Source organism: Leptonychotes weddellii, unplaced genomic scaffold (genome assembly GCF_054177405.1).
Source record: "Leptonychotes weddellii isolate Sample4059 unplaced genomic scaffold, ASM5417740v2 HiC_scaffold_2877, whole genome shotgun sequence".
Taxonomy (NCBI): Eukaryota; Metazoa; Chordata; class Mammalia; order Carnivora; family Phocidae; genus Leptonychotes; species Leptonychotes weddellii.
Window position 1 is genome coordinate 1 of NW_027882420.1, and position 13,069 is coordinate 13,069.

The 13,069-nt window shown below is 35.7% G+C and overlaps 1 protein-coding gene across 2 annotated transcripts; it reads left to right on the top strand.

Annotated features, from left to right (window-relative positions):
- The first annotated feature begins 213 nt into the window (after positions 1-213).
- LOC145719035 (protein TALPID3-like) lies at positions 214-12,355 on the top strand. Of its 2 annotated transcripts, none has more exons than XM_081810556.1 (6): positions 214-522; positions 2,697-2,850; positions 4,910-5,077; positions 6,268-6,391; positions 11,284-11,392; positions 12,119-12,355. In XM_081810556.1, the coding sequence occupies exons 1-6, from the start codon at positions 454-456 to the stop codon at positions 12,338-12,340; spliced, it is 846 nt and encodes a 281-aa protein (XP_081666682.1). In that variant the 5' UTR covers positions 214-453; the 3' UTR covers positions 12,341-12,355. The 2 variants fall into 2 exon arrangements, with proteins under 2 accessions (XP_081666682.1, XP_081666681.1); XM_081810555.1 differs by having other exon boundaries at positions 216-522; positions 11,260-11,392.
- Positions 12,356-13,069: the final 714 nt, after the last annotated feature.

Genomic DNA, 13,069 nt, shown 5'->3' on the forward strand with positions numbered 1-13,069 from the left:
CCACTCCAGCAACCTTCAGTTTGTTTCCTGTTATTTACTTCTTTTTAATTACCATTTAAGCATTTTATTTCTGGCATTAGAACAATTCTTTGTTGCAAATGTGTTATTAATGAGAGAAAAAAATCTACTTAAGGCTAACTATCTTCTGCTTTTTATTTCTGTGATTCTAAAAAGTATAAAATCATCAGAGATTTAGAGAGTAAAAAATTTAATTTGATCATTTTTATTATCAGTCACTTTAAACAACCTTTGTAGTAATTGAACATATTTTTGATGTCTTCTGGTATTTTATTGTTTTAGGTGCAGAGTGATTTGGAAGCAAAAGTCAATTCTGTTACAGAATTACTCAATAAGTTACAGGAGGCTGATAAACAGTTACAACGTGTTACAGAGCAGCAAACAAGCATTCAGAATAAACATGAGAAACTACATTGTCATGATCATGAAAAGCAAATGAATGTGTTTATGGAGCAGCACATTAGGAATCTTGAAAAATTACAACAGCAACAAATAGATATTCAGGTATCTATAATAAAGCCAGCACATCCCATGGTCTTTTATCACTTGGATCCCTAAGCTAATACTCATTGATAATTGCAATTGCTCATTACATTGTAACAGTTTTCATTCTTAAATAATGATTTTTGAGTTCATTACTCTTCCTCTCCATGTGGAGACCTCTCTCTGCACATTCTAGTTCAAATATCACTAGTTCTATAAGACATTCCCATGGAGTTGGCTTTTCCTTCTTTTGTGGTATTTCTGTTCATACCATTTTGAAAGGGCTAATATTGCATTGCAGTGACTTGCTACATCAGTGGTTGTTAGCCTGAGAATGTGCATCACAATCACATGAAGAGCCTTATAAAAATACACATGCTTGTACCTCTCAGAGATTCAGACAGCAGGTCTGAGATGGGACCTGGGAATAAAAAGCTCTAATGATTCTGATGAGATAAGAACCATTTGGTATACATAGTGCTCCTGTGTTTAATTAATGAAAAGCATTAACATCTTTAATTGCCTTTTGAATATGATGCACTGGGCTATTATAAAAAGAAGAGTTCTCTTCAGAAGGAACTGGTAGTATAGTTTATTTATTTTGGAATTTCCAAGTCCTGGGATAGTAGTCAGCACTCAGATACTCAGTATACTTTTTTTTTTTTTTTTTTTTGAATGAGTGAATGACCGGCATTATAAATGCATTGGTTTTAATTTACTTTTATTTTTTTCCTAATTAATGTGCAGCTTTAAAACTTTAAAAAATTAAAATATAACATTCAGAAGAATAAACAAAAATAAGTTTATTATAGCTCAGTATGTTATCACAGAGTGAACACTTAATATACTGTAATTCTCAAAGCTTCTTAATAGAACTTGGCTTGAGCTTTCCATGTGGTTGAAGATAGTATTTTTATTGGAATGATATGGCCATACAAAGTAAGGTTTTAGTAAGTACTCCATGCACAACTGAAATTGAGTGTGCAGCATGGTATCTTGTGAGAAGCTAGGAGTGGGTCTGTCAAAGTGCTGGTCCCAGTCTACAAATAACTGCCCTTTTCTGAGCCTTGATTTCTTTACCTAGAAAACATTTTATTTTTTTCTTCAGGGTAAGAGGAGATGACACATTTGAAAAGCACATTGATTTCTTAAGGAGAGGGTCGTACTTGTCCTAGATCTATGCCTGCCTGCCATTTATCCATTTTTTTCATAAATAAACCCATCATTCATTGACTTTCTGAGTTTGGAAGAAAGGAATCTTTTCTAATGCAGACATCTTATTTATAATGCTTATAATTACAGGGAAAGTTGAAGCTTTAGTGACATATTAGGTATATTAGTAGTTCAATAAATGCTTAATGAAATGAAATTTGTTGAGTCTGGCCCATCTGTTTTATGTAGAGAGATATCTACACATTTTTTTTTTAAATGTTTTATTTATTTATTCATGAGAGTCAGAGAAAGAGAGAGAGTGAGAGAGAGGCAGAGGCAGAGGCAGAGGGAGAAGCAGGCTCCCCGCCTAGCAGGGAGCCCGATACAGGACTCGATCCCAGGACCCTAGGATCATGACCTGAGCCGAAGGCAGACGCTCAACCATCTGAGCCACCCAGGCGCCCCCTCTACACATTTTTAAGACTTATGTAAAACTAAATATTTTTAGGTTTTCCTTTACCTCATATAAGACTCTTTTGAAATCAGTTTTATTAGGTAAGATAAATTTACATTCCAGATATTTTATTAATAGTGCTGAAAATTGTTGTCATTTTAGCTCTCATTTAGCACTCACAAATCTGAGTGCCTCTTAGCAATGTTTTTTAACCCTTTCCTTCAAACGAAATCACCCAGGATATAAAAGAGGAGTTCTGGTTTGAAATTATCTGGTTGAAGTAGAGATCTAGGACTAGGGCCCCTTCCTTTTGGCCATCTCCTAGCATGCCTCACTGGTCCCCAACCATCTCTGAAGTAGAAAGGAAGAAACCGAGGTTTAGAATGGCTAAATCAAATGATCAAGGTCACACCACAGAGCCAGGCTTAACCCAGTGGCAGACTGCTACAATGGATAGTTACATGTAATGTATGTATTTTATTGTTTATTAAATCTAACATGTTGTTTTCAAGTCCTCTAATAAACTTCATGAGATAAGAACTCTTTCAAATGATATTTGAAATTAATAAAATAATTGTATGTCTTCCAGACTCATTTCATTAGTGCTGCGCTCAAGACCAGTAGTTTTCAGCCTGTTGCTACGCCCCCTTCTAGAGTGATGGAAAAGTATTCTGGAAAACCAGACTTTTCTAATCTTGGTAGCAGTGATCTATCTTCACAGAACACATTTGCTTCCAAACAAGGTAAAAATGTGTAGTGCTCCGTGAATGAAAAATGTTAGCTATGAATTTTCTTTACAATATGTCAGCCAAAAACTTGTTTACTAGGTAGAAGAAGACTAAGTTTTTGTTTTATAAAATTAGTTCTTTTAGGTTAAGTAATTTTTAGGTCATTTCAAAACTAGTCCAGTCTAGTTAGGGATCATGTCCTACTTTATGGTTTTAATAAATAACCTTCATAAATTGTCAGACACACTTACAAGTTTAGAAAAACTTTACTCATCTAGTATCAGTGTTTGTAATCAGTTTTCCACATCTCTGACAAACTGTATTTTCCATTTTTCTTGATTCTGTGAGGAGTGAAATGACCTGAGTACAGTAATAAACTATTTCTAATTATTTTTAGTTAGTAATGTAAGTTTGCCAATTTAATAGAATTTTAAAAATCTTTATTTATAATAACAAAGGAATGCATAGTGTATTTGAATTAAACTTCTGGAATTTAAAATAAATGAATAAATGGGGTTCCTGGTGACTCAGTCAGTTGAGCGTCTGACTCTTGATCTCAGCTCAGGTCTTGATCTCAGGGTTGTGAGTTCAAGTGCCACATTGGACTCCATGCTGAGTGTGTAGCCTACTTTTAAAAAAAAAAAGGTAAAAAAAAAAAAAACCCCACAAATGAATAAATGTGTTTCCAAATTATTGAATGAATCAATGAAAATCAAGGGCTATCCCTTTAATGATATACAGATCCATGTAGTACAATATCCCCAACATTTGATTTGTTAGACCATTGTTGTATTACAGACATATTGAAGAGTCCTTATACTTGTAAATTGCTTTATGTTTTTCCACAAATGAGTGGTCCTTACAAAACTGTTGTGAAAGTGGCATGAGTCAATTTTTAAGTTGAAATCGAGGAAGATGAAGCACAGGAAGGTTATGACTTGCCTGCTCCAGGTTACCTGACTTGAGGGTGGGTTTGTCAGAGCTACAGCCCCAACTCAGGGTTCAGTATGACCTAGCCATATGCTTTCAATAGAAGTGGACACTTATTTCATACTTAGTTCTGAAGATTTATTTGCTCATAATTTTTTTTTTTAGACTTGAGTTTTAAGGGAAAAAAATGTATGTTTTATTGGTTATATATTGAATTGGTTTCTTTGTATGTCTTAGTGACAGTAAAAGAAATAAAAGGAAAAAATAAGTAAATTTAAACTTCAACAGGTTAAACTGTTTATTTTTCAATACTTTTTCTTGGGCATACATTATTTTTATATACTGCAATTTAGCATAAATATAATTTTGTACTGCTTTTTTACTAGCATATCAAAAGTATTCCCCATGTTTTACATAATCATCTTCATAATATTAGTTTTTTAAAGATTTTATTTATTTGAGAGAGAGAGAGTGAGCGAGAAAGCACAAGTGAGGTGGGGGGGAGTCAGAGGGAGAAGCAGACTTCCCTCGAGCAGATGTGGGGCTCGATCCCAGGACCCTGGGATCATGACCTGAGCTGAAGTTGGACACTTAACCGACTGAGCCACCCAGGCGCCCCCATAATATTAACTTTTAATGATGAAAGGATAGTCACAATTTACCTTTTCCTGTTGCTGGGCATTTAGGCGATTTTAGGGTTTTTTCTTTATAAACAATACTCTGATAAAATCATATATTTAATGTTTTCTTCCTTCTAGGTTATTTCCTTAGGATAAATTCCCAAGAGTGAGATTACTAGATCAAAATATATAAAAATTTTAAGACTTCCTATACTTAGTGCCAGATGGTTTTATTAGTTCTCATTACCATGAGTAGTGTCTGGCTATGCCATTTTCACCACAGCTTAAATAGCACTGAGTATTGTCATATTGTTTTTTTTTCTTGTTTATTAGCTGTAAGTGTAAAATTTTTATAGCCTAGATTTTGATTTCTAGTGAGTTATTTCTATGTACTTCTTAATTTGCATAGCCTATATAATTTTAGTTTTATTTTTAAAATATGGGGAAGAGAAACACTCTACAAATTAAAGTTTTTGTTTTTTTTTTAAATAAGTTGAATTTATTTTCTTTATTTTCTATTAAAGCACCTTCTGGAGAGGTTGAAGATATGGGTTTTGATAAACAGAAATCTCCTTTGGAGACACCAGCACCTCGCAGGTTTGCTCCTATACCTGTTTCAAAGGATGATAAAATATCAAAGAGGGAAAATCCTAAAGAAGAAAAAGAAAATATGGAGATGTCAGGTCATACAGGTAATAAAGCAATCATAACTAGCATCTACTACTTTTATTAGACCTACCTCAAATTAGGAACAGATTTCCATACTCCTGATTTCTTATTCTCTTATGTGCCTAGTAGTAACTCATGTAGGATGTCTATCTTTAGTATTTTTCTTTAAATGATACTTAACTGGTGGGGCGCCTGGGTGGCTTGTACGGTTGGGTGTCTGCCTTTGGCTCGGGTCACGATCCGGGAGTCCTGGGATCGAGCCCCACGTCGGGCTCCCTGCTCAGCGGGGAGCCTGCTGCTCCCTCTCCCTCTGCTTGTGCTCTCTGTCTCTCTGTCAAAAAAAAAAAAGATACTTGACTGGGCAAATCCTTCTTTAGATTCTTTGCAGGAGGTAGAGGTATACAGTTACAATTATTCTGATTATTTTGTATAGATTATTACTTAAACCTTTAATGAACAAGTTTTGTTATTAAAAAAATAATGCTTTTCTAAAGGTAAGGCTGATCATTTTAGAGCATGTTTCCTTATATTGTTTTTAGGTGTGAATTTCAATAGTAAAACTCAGAGAAATTTAACATTTATTACTGTGTTCAGTTGGAAAAAGTATTATAGTATTAACTATTTAATAGGGAACAAGAACTTTTATAAGTGACCTGAACTAATAATTTGTTATAGACCCTTAAAGCCCTTGTAGTAAAAGTAAGTGAAAGTGTTAAATATAAGCTTTTATTCTTGGAATCACTTAAATACATTTGAGTCTTGTCTTGGATACATTTAAAGAGTTTTAAGGATACTAAACTGTTTAATAAACCAACCTCACCTAAAGATAAAAGTTATTATGTAACCTCGTTAAAGATGAGGTTAAAGGGAAGATTTAACTAACAGTTGCTGTAAAGAAACACTCAAACCTCCCTTTAACTATTGATAAAAATCATGCAATTTACTGGGCTTTGTGATGATGACATTTCTCATCAAATTCCTTTTTTATGTGATGGAAATAAATTCAGGCCTAAAATTTTACCAGTGTAGTTTTCATGAGTTATAAGTATTTGATTTTATTTGAAGAGCATATTTAAAACCTACATTCTAGATTGAATTGAGTAGATAGATAATCATCCTAAGAAGCTAATCAAGTACAAATATATGTGAGCTATTATATAAAAAAGAAATGAATTAGTACTTGAAAAATGGTACTATATTTCTTTTATTGCAGGAAATGTAAGACTGTTGGAACAGATTTTGAATAACCATGATTCTTTGACAAGAAAAAGTGAATCTTCAGATAAAACCTTACTAACTAGGTCAAAAATAGGATGGAATCCTGAGAAGAGAGACAGGTAAAAAACAAGAGATTGGAATAAAAGCTATATTGAAAAGAGCTTTGTTTAGGGGTGCCTGGGTGGCTCAGTCAGTTAAGTGTCTGCCTTCTGCTCAGGTCATGATCCCAGGGTCCTGGGATGGAGCTCCACATCCGCTGGGAGACTTTTTCTCCCTCCCTCCCTCCCCCCCCCATGCCCTTCCTCCCCACTCGTGCTCTCTCTCACTATCTCTCTCAAATAAATCTTAAAAAAAAAAAAAGAACTTTGTTTATATTTCTAAAATTTCTTTAGGAATTTTGATAAATCTATAGCATTGCTTTTAAAAGTTACCTTAGAGGGCAATCTGGGTGGCTTGGTGGGTTAAGCGTCTTCAGCTCAGGTCATGATCTCAGAGTCCTGGGATCAAGCCCTGCATCTAGCTCCCTGCTCAGAGGGAATATGCTTCTTCCTCTCCCTCTGCCCCTCACCACCACTTGTGTGCTCTCTCTCTAAGAAATAAATCAAATCTTAAAAAAAAAAAGTTATCCTAGATTTACTATTTTCTGCTGCTAATGTATCTATCCCTTTCTTATAGTTATAAAATGAATGTATCTTAATTTCTCAAAATGCAGATTAATTCTAATGAATGCAGTTTATTTATTTTTATTTTTATTTATTTTTTTAGAGAGAGAGATAGAAGGCGTGCTTGAGGTGGGGGAAGGGACGGGCAGAGGGAGAGAGAGAATCTTAAGCAGGCTCCACCCCCAGCACGGATCCCACAGAGGGGCTCCATCTCATGACCCTGAGATCCTGACCTGAGCCAAAATTAAGACTTGGATGCTTAGCTGACTAAGCCACCCAGGAGCCCCCAGATTATTTCTGATGAAATGATACTTGAGATTTGCTGCAAAAATAATCCAATGCAGGATAGAGGAAACTGGTTTGAGAGTATGGATAAAATGAGGATAGCCATGAGTTAATGATTAATGTAAATAGGGGTATTGGAGCTCATCATACTGTTCTTTCTACTTTTGTGTATGCCTGAAATTTTACATTCATAGTTTTTAAAAAATCAAGTACATCTAGGTCATGATAATTTTATTTGTCTTGAATGTCATGGAAACTGTGATAATAAAAACTAAAAAGAAGCCACATTTTTAGTATTTTCATGTGAAGACTGCAGTTTTAGGCCGTTTGCTTTTAACGTAATTACTGATAAAAGATTTATGTCTGCCTTGTTGCTATGTGTTTTCTATATGTCTTGGTATTTTTTAATTCCACTATTTCTCTATATTGTCTTCTTTTATATTAAGTAGACATTAATTTTCTTGTTTCTTTTTCTATACTTTCTGATTTGTTTTCGGAGTGATTGCCCTAGGGATTATAATTAACATCTTAATTTCAAGCAATCTAGTTTGGATTAATATCAATTTGATTTCAATAGGATTCACAAACTTTGTTCCAATATAGCTTCTTCCCTTCCCTTTCCTTCCCGCTGTTATTGTAATACATATTACATTGGTGTACATTATAAGCCCATCTATATGGTTTGGTAATTAATGCTATATGCAGTTGTCTTTTAAATCAGATAGGAGAAGAAAAGAGTTATAAACAAAAATGTATTTTATACTGTTTTTATATTTACCTATATAGCTAAACTTTACCAGTACTCTTTATTTTTTCATATGTATTCAAGTTAATTTCTAGTATCCTTTTATTTGACCTTGAGGGACCCCCCTCTTTTTTTTCCATATTTTTATTTAAATTCTAGTTGTTAACATACAGTGTAATACTGGTTTCAGGAGTAGAATTCAGTGATTTATCCCTTACATGTAACACCCAGTGCTCATCATAACAAGTGCCCTCCTTAATCCTCCACCCATTTAGCGCATCCTCCATGCACCTCCCTCCATCAACCCCTGAGGGATTCCCTTTGGTATTTCCTTCAGGGTAGGTCTGCTAGTGATGAATTCTGTTTTGTTTACCTAGAACTGTCTTATTTCATCCTTTACTTTTTTTTTTTAAGTATAGTTGAAACACAATGTAACATGAGTTTTAGGTGTACAACAGTGATTCAGCAGCTCTATATGTAATGCTCTCCTAACCACAAGTGTAACTATAGTCAATCACCATACAGTGCTGCTACGGGACTACTGACTCCATTCCCTGAGCTGTACCTTTCAGCCGCATGGCCTATTCATTCCATAAGTGGAAACCTGTACCTTTCTCTCCCATTCACCTCTTTTTGCCCATCCCCCTGTCTCCCTCCCCTCTGGCAACCACCAGTTTGTTCCCTGTATTGATGGGTCTGTTTCTGCTTTATTTGTTCATTTGTTGTGTTTTTTAGATTTCATATATAAGTGAAATCATATGGTATTTGTCTTTCTCCGTCTGACTTATTTCACTTAGCATAGTACCCTCTAGGTCCATCCATGTTGTTGCACATGGCAAGATTTCATTCTTTTTTATGGCTGAGCAATATTCCATTGTGTGTGTGTGTATATATATATACATAGATTACTTGATTGAGCCTTGTGTCAGGCTCTGCATTCAGTATGGAGTCTGCTGGAGATTCTCTTCCTCTTCCTCTGCTTCTCTCTCTCTCTCAAATAAGTAATCTTTAAAAAAATTTTTTTGCTTGTCGTTTTTTTTTTTAAGATTTTATTTATTTATTAGAGAAAGAGAGTAGAGTGAGCGAGAGAGAAAATACAAGCAGGGGGAGGGGCAAAGGGAGAGAGAGAAACAGACTCCCTGCTAAACAGGGAGTCTGATGCAGGGCTCCATCCCAGGACCCCAGGATCAGGACCTGAGCTGAAGGCAGACGCTGAAGTCAGTGAACCACCCAGGCACGCCTGCTTGTCATCCTTTTTTTTTTCAGCACTTTGAATATGTCAGCACTGCCTTCTAGATTCAGTGGTTTTTTTTATAAGAAATCAGCTGTTAATCTTATTGAAGAATTCCTGTATATGATGAGTTATTTTTCTCTTTCTGCTTTCAAAATTCTACCTTTATCTTAGGCATTTGACAGTTTGACTATGATGTATCTAGGTGTGGCTCTCTCTGAGTTTATCCTCCGGAAGTTTTTTGAGCTTCTTGGATGAGTGGATTAATATTTATTAAACTTTGGACTTTTTTGGCCACTATTTCTTTATATAGTTAAATAGAACAATAACCTTTCTCTTCTCCTAGGACTATGTTGTTTATTGGTATTCTTAATGGTATCTCACAGATCTGTGAGGCTCTTAACTTTTCTTCATTCTTTTTTTTTCTCTTTCTCAGATGGGATAATCTCAATAATTTATCTTTAAGCTCATGGATTCTTTTTTCTGCCAACTCAAGTATGCTGTTTAGCCCCTCTATTGAAGTTTACATTTCAGTTATTGTATTTTTCAACTCCAGAAATTCTGTTTAAATTTTCTTTATTTTAAATAGTTTCTATCTCTTTATTGATATTCTTTACTTGGTGAGACCTCATTCTTATGCTTTCTTTTAATTCTTTGAACATAGTTTCCTTTAGTAATAGCTAATTTATAGTCCTTGCCTAATAAGTCCAATATTTGGAATTCCTCAAGCACAGTTTGTATTGACTATGCTTTTTCCTGTGTATTAGCTATACTTTTTTGTTTCTTTGTGTGTCTCATAACTTTTTATTGAAAATTGGACATTTCAAATGATACAGTGTGGCAACTGTGGAAATCAGATTCTTCCATCCCCTAGGGTGTGTTGTTGCTGTTTGTGTAGTGACTTTCCTGGGGGAGTTCTGTAAGGTGTGTGTTCTTTGTCATGTGTGGTGGGTCTCTGTTTGGTGAGCTAAGTCTGCTAATGATTAGAAAGAGACTTCCTTAACTACCTTGAACCTGTAAGTCTCTCTCTGAGTGTCAAGGGGCTGTGTGTGTGTGTGCGCATGTGTGTGCACACACACGTGTGCATGATTGCATGTGTGTGGTGTTAGGGCACACCTTCAGTGCTCTGGCACTTTATAAGTCTGTCTTAACCTTAACTTGCACAGAGCCTCAATGTCAACCAGACATTGGCTTTTCTCAGATCTTGCTTGGGCATTCACAGAGCCCTGTACATGCACATGGTATTCTAGATCCCCAGTAATGTGTTAGGGATTTTCAAAGTTCCACCATGGACATCCCATTCCCCTGAGTTTTTGTTTATTGGCATCCCTCTTGTTTGCCTCAACTGCTGTAGCCACCTCAGGCAGCTGAGATGTTAAACACTTGCTGCTATTTTCAAAAATTGACCTGTAGTTAGGGTTTCTCACTGAGCTAGCCCTAAGCCAGGTCATATAAAGAGCAACCCTGTGAATGGGACTTTCTGAGAAGCTCCAAACCTGTTCTGCCCTTTCGAGTGGTTGGTAGGCTGTTGGTTTTCATAGCTACAAGGGTTGTGAAGCTGTTAATTTTCAAGGCTGCCAGAGAGTTGGGGAAAGGGTTCTTGGAGTGAGGCAAATTAATAATGCATAAAGCTTGCTGTTCTTACTGAAAGTCAGTCATTTTCTTGATTAAATATTCCTTGAGTTGTTGGTAACCTTTCATTTCCAGAGTTCTGAAAAAGCTGATTTTGACCATTTTTGCTAGTGTTCTCTTTGCTCTTATGGAGGAGTAGATTTTTAGAGGTCTTATTCCACCCTTCTAAGAGCTTCTGGACGTTCTCTTCTTCAAAGCAAAACCTTTTTCTGCTCTTTTTCTACTATGCCTAAACCAGTCTGGTCAGAGTAATTTTGTATCTTGTGATTTTCTGTGTTTGATATGTTTAATCACTTAACTGATTAATTTCATTGTACAGTTTAATAATATACCATTTAGTACTGTATAACTAAGAAGGTATCACAGATTTATGTATTCAAATGTTCACAATTTATGACAATTTAGGAAACTTTATTTTTAAATCTTTCATAGCATTGACACTTTATCCTCTCAAAGATTTCCTTCCTGTGAAGAACTAGGAGCAGCTAAATTGCCTGTACAGAGGTCTGATGATTTTCTTCATGATCCTGGCCAAAAGAGGAAAGAAACAAATGGTATACTCCAGGTAAAGTGGAAACAGGATATTAAAATTGATGATGATGAGTAATATAGAAGTTATCAGGACAGAAAGCAAACAGAAAGATGAAGACAAAGTACTGAAAAAGAGATGTTAACTTAGTCTGTTTTCTTTACAAAACTTTTCCAGAAGCCCTCACTAAGTGATCTCTACTCATGGCTCCTTGGCCACTGCTAGCTTTCCAGCTTCTATTGGAGAGGAGAAAAAGGGGAAAGAGAACTGTAAATGACCCTGTTTATCCAGTCCAAAGTGTCTGCCATGCCTACCTAGAGCCAACTTGCTCTTATATTGTTTTAGCTTTCTTTCCCATATAATAACTTTTATTGGCCACTGGACTGCCCAGCACTTCTGTGGACTTCCCAGCCCTATTTCACTTAACATTTACATTAGTACTTCTAAATGGAAATAAACCTTAATTGCTAACTTTATTTTTTTATTTTCATTTTTAATTGAAGTATAATTGACATACAATATTATATTCGTTTCAGGTGTACAACATAGAGGTTCAACAAATATACATTATGAAATGCTAACCATAATAAGTGTAGTTACCATCAGCCCAGTACTGTTTTATAGCTCTTCAGTTTGACAAATTGAGTCCTTAGAATATATTGGCATAGTGTATGGCCCCAACTATAGTTACAGCTCTTGTTTGCATTAAAATAATTAATATGAACTTTATATGGTAACATTTTTGCCTTTTTTTCTTTTAAGCCAAAAGAATCTCTGATTATGTCAAGGATGGCTGATCTTCCACAGAATTCCATTAAGCTTCAAACAGCCAATAAAAGATCCATCTTGAAAGATGCTGAGAAGATTTTGAGAGGAGTACAAAACAATAAAAAAGTCCTTGAAGAAAACCTGGAAGCTATTATTCGTGCAAAAGATGGTGCTGCCATGTATTCGTTTATCAATGCTCTGTCTACTAATAGGTAAGACAGAATGTTGGCATCCCAAGGCTGTCTATGAAACTACCAGTTGTATAGGCTTTTTTTTTTTTTTTTAAGATTTTATTTATTTATTTGAGAGAGAGAGAATGAGAGAGAGCACATGAGAGGGGGGAGGGTCAGAGGGAGAAGCAGACTCCCCGCCGAGCAGGGAGCCCGATGCGGGACTCGATCCAGGGACTTGAGGATCATGACCCGAGCCGAAGGCAGTCGCCCAACCAGCTGAGCCACCCAGGCGCCCTATATAGGCTTTCTTAATTGTTTTTCTATGTGCTTCATTTTGCTCAATGTGTTTCAGTGTTTTGAAAAGGTCCTTTATTTCCCTTGACAATGTGGACTCACTATAAAGTTAGAATTTATTTATTTTTTTTAATTTATTTTTTTTTATTCTTATGTTAATCCCCATACATTACATCATTAGTTTTAGATGAAGTGTTCCATGATTCATTGTTTGTGCATAACACCTAGTGCTCCATGCAGAATGTGCCCTCCTCAATACCCACCACCAGGCTAACCCATCCTCCCACCCCCCTCCCCTCCAGAACCCTGTTTGTTTTTCAGAGTCCATCGACTCTCATGGTTCGTCTTCCCGCTACCTTCTTCTTCTTCTTTTTTTTTTTCTTAACATATATTGCATTATTTGTTTCAGAGGTACAGATCTGAGATTCAACAGTCTTGCACAATTCACAGCGCTTACCAGAGCACATACCCTCCCCAG

Excerpts from the sequence above, each read along its gene's own strand:
- LOC145719035 (XM_081810555.1), top strand. The coding sequence starts at position 454 with ATGAATGTGTTTATGGAGCAGCACATTAGGAATCTTGAAAAATTACAA. Across the intron at positions 2,851-4,909 it reads CACATTTGCTTCCAAACAAG|CACCTTCTGGAGAGGTTGAA; the intron begins GTAAAAATGTGT and ends TTTCTATTAAAG. Across the intron at positions 6,392-11,259 it reads AATCCTGAGAAGAGAGACAG|CATTGACACTTTATCCTCTC; the intron begins GTAAAAAACAAG and ends AATCTTTCATAG.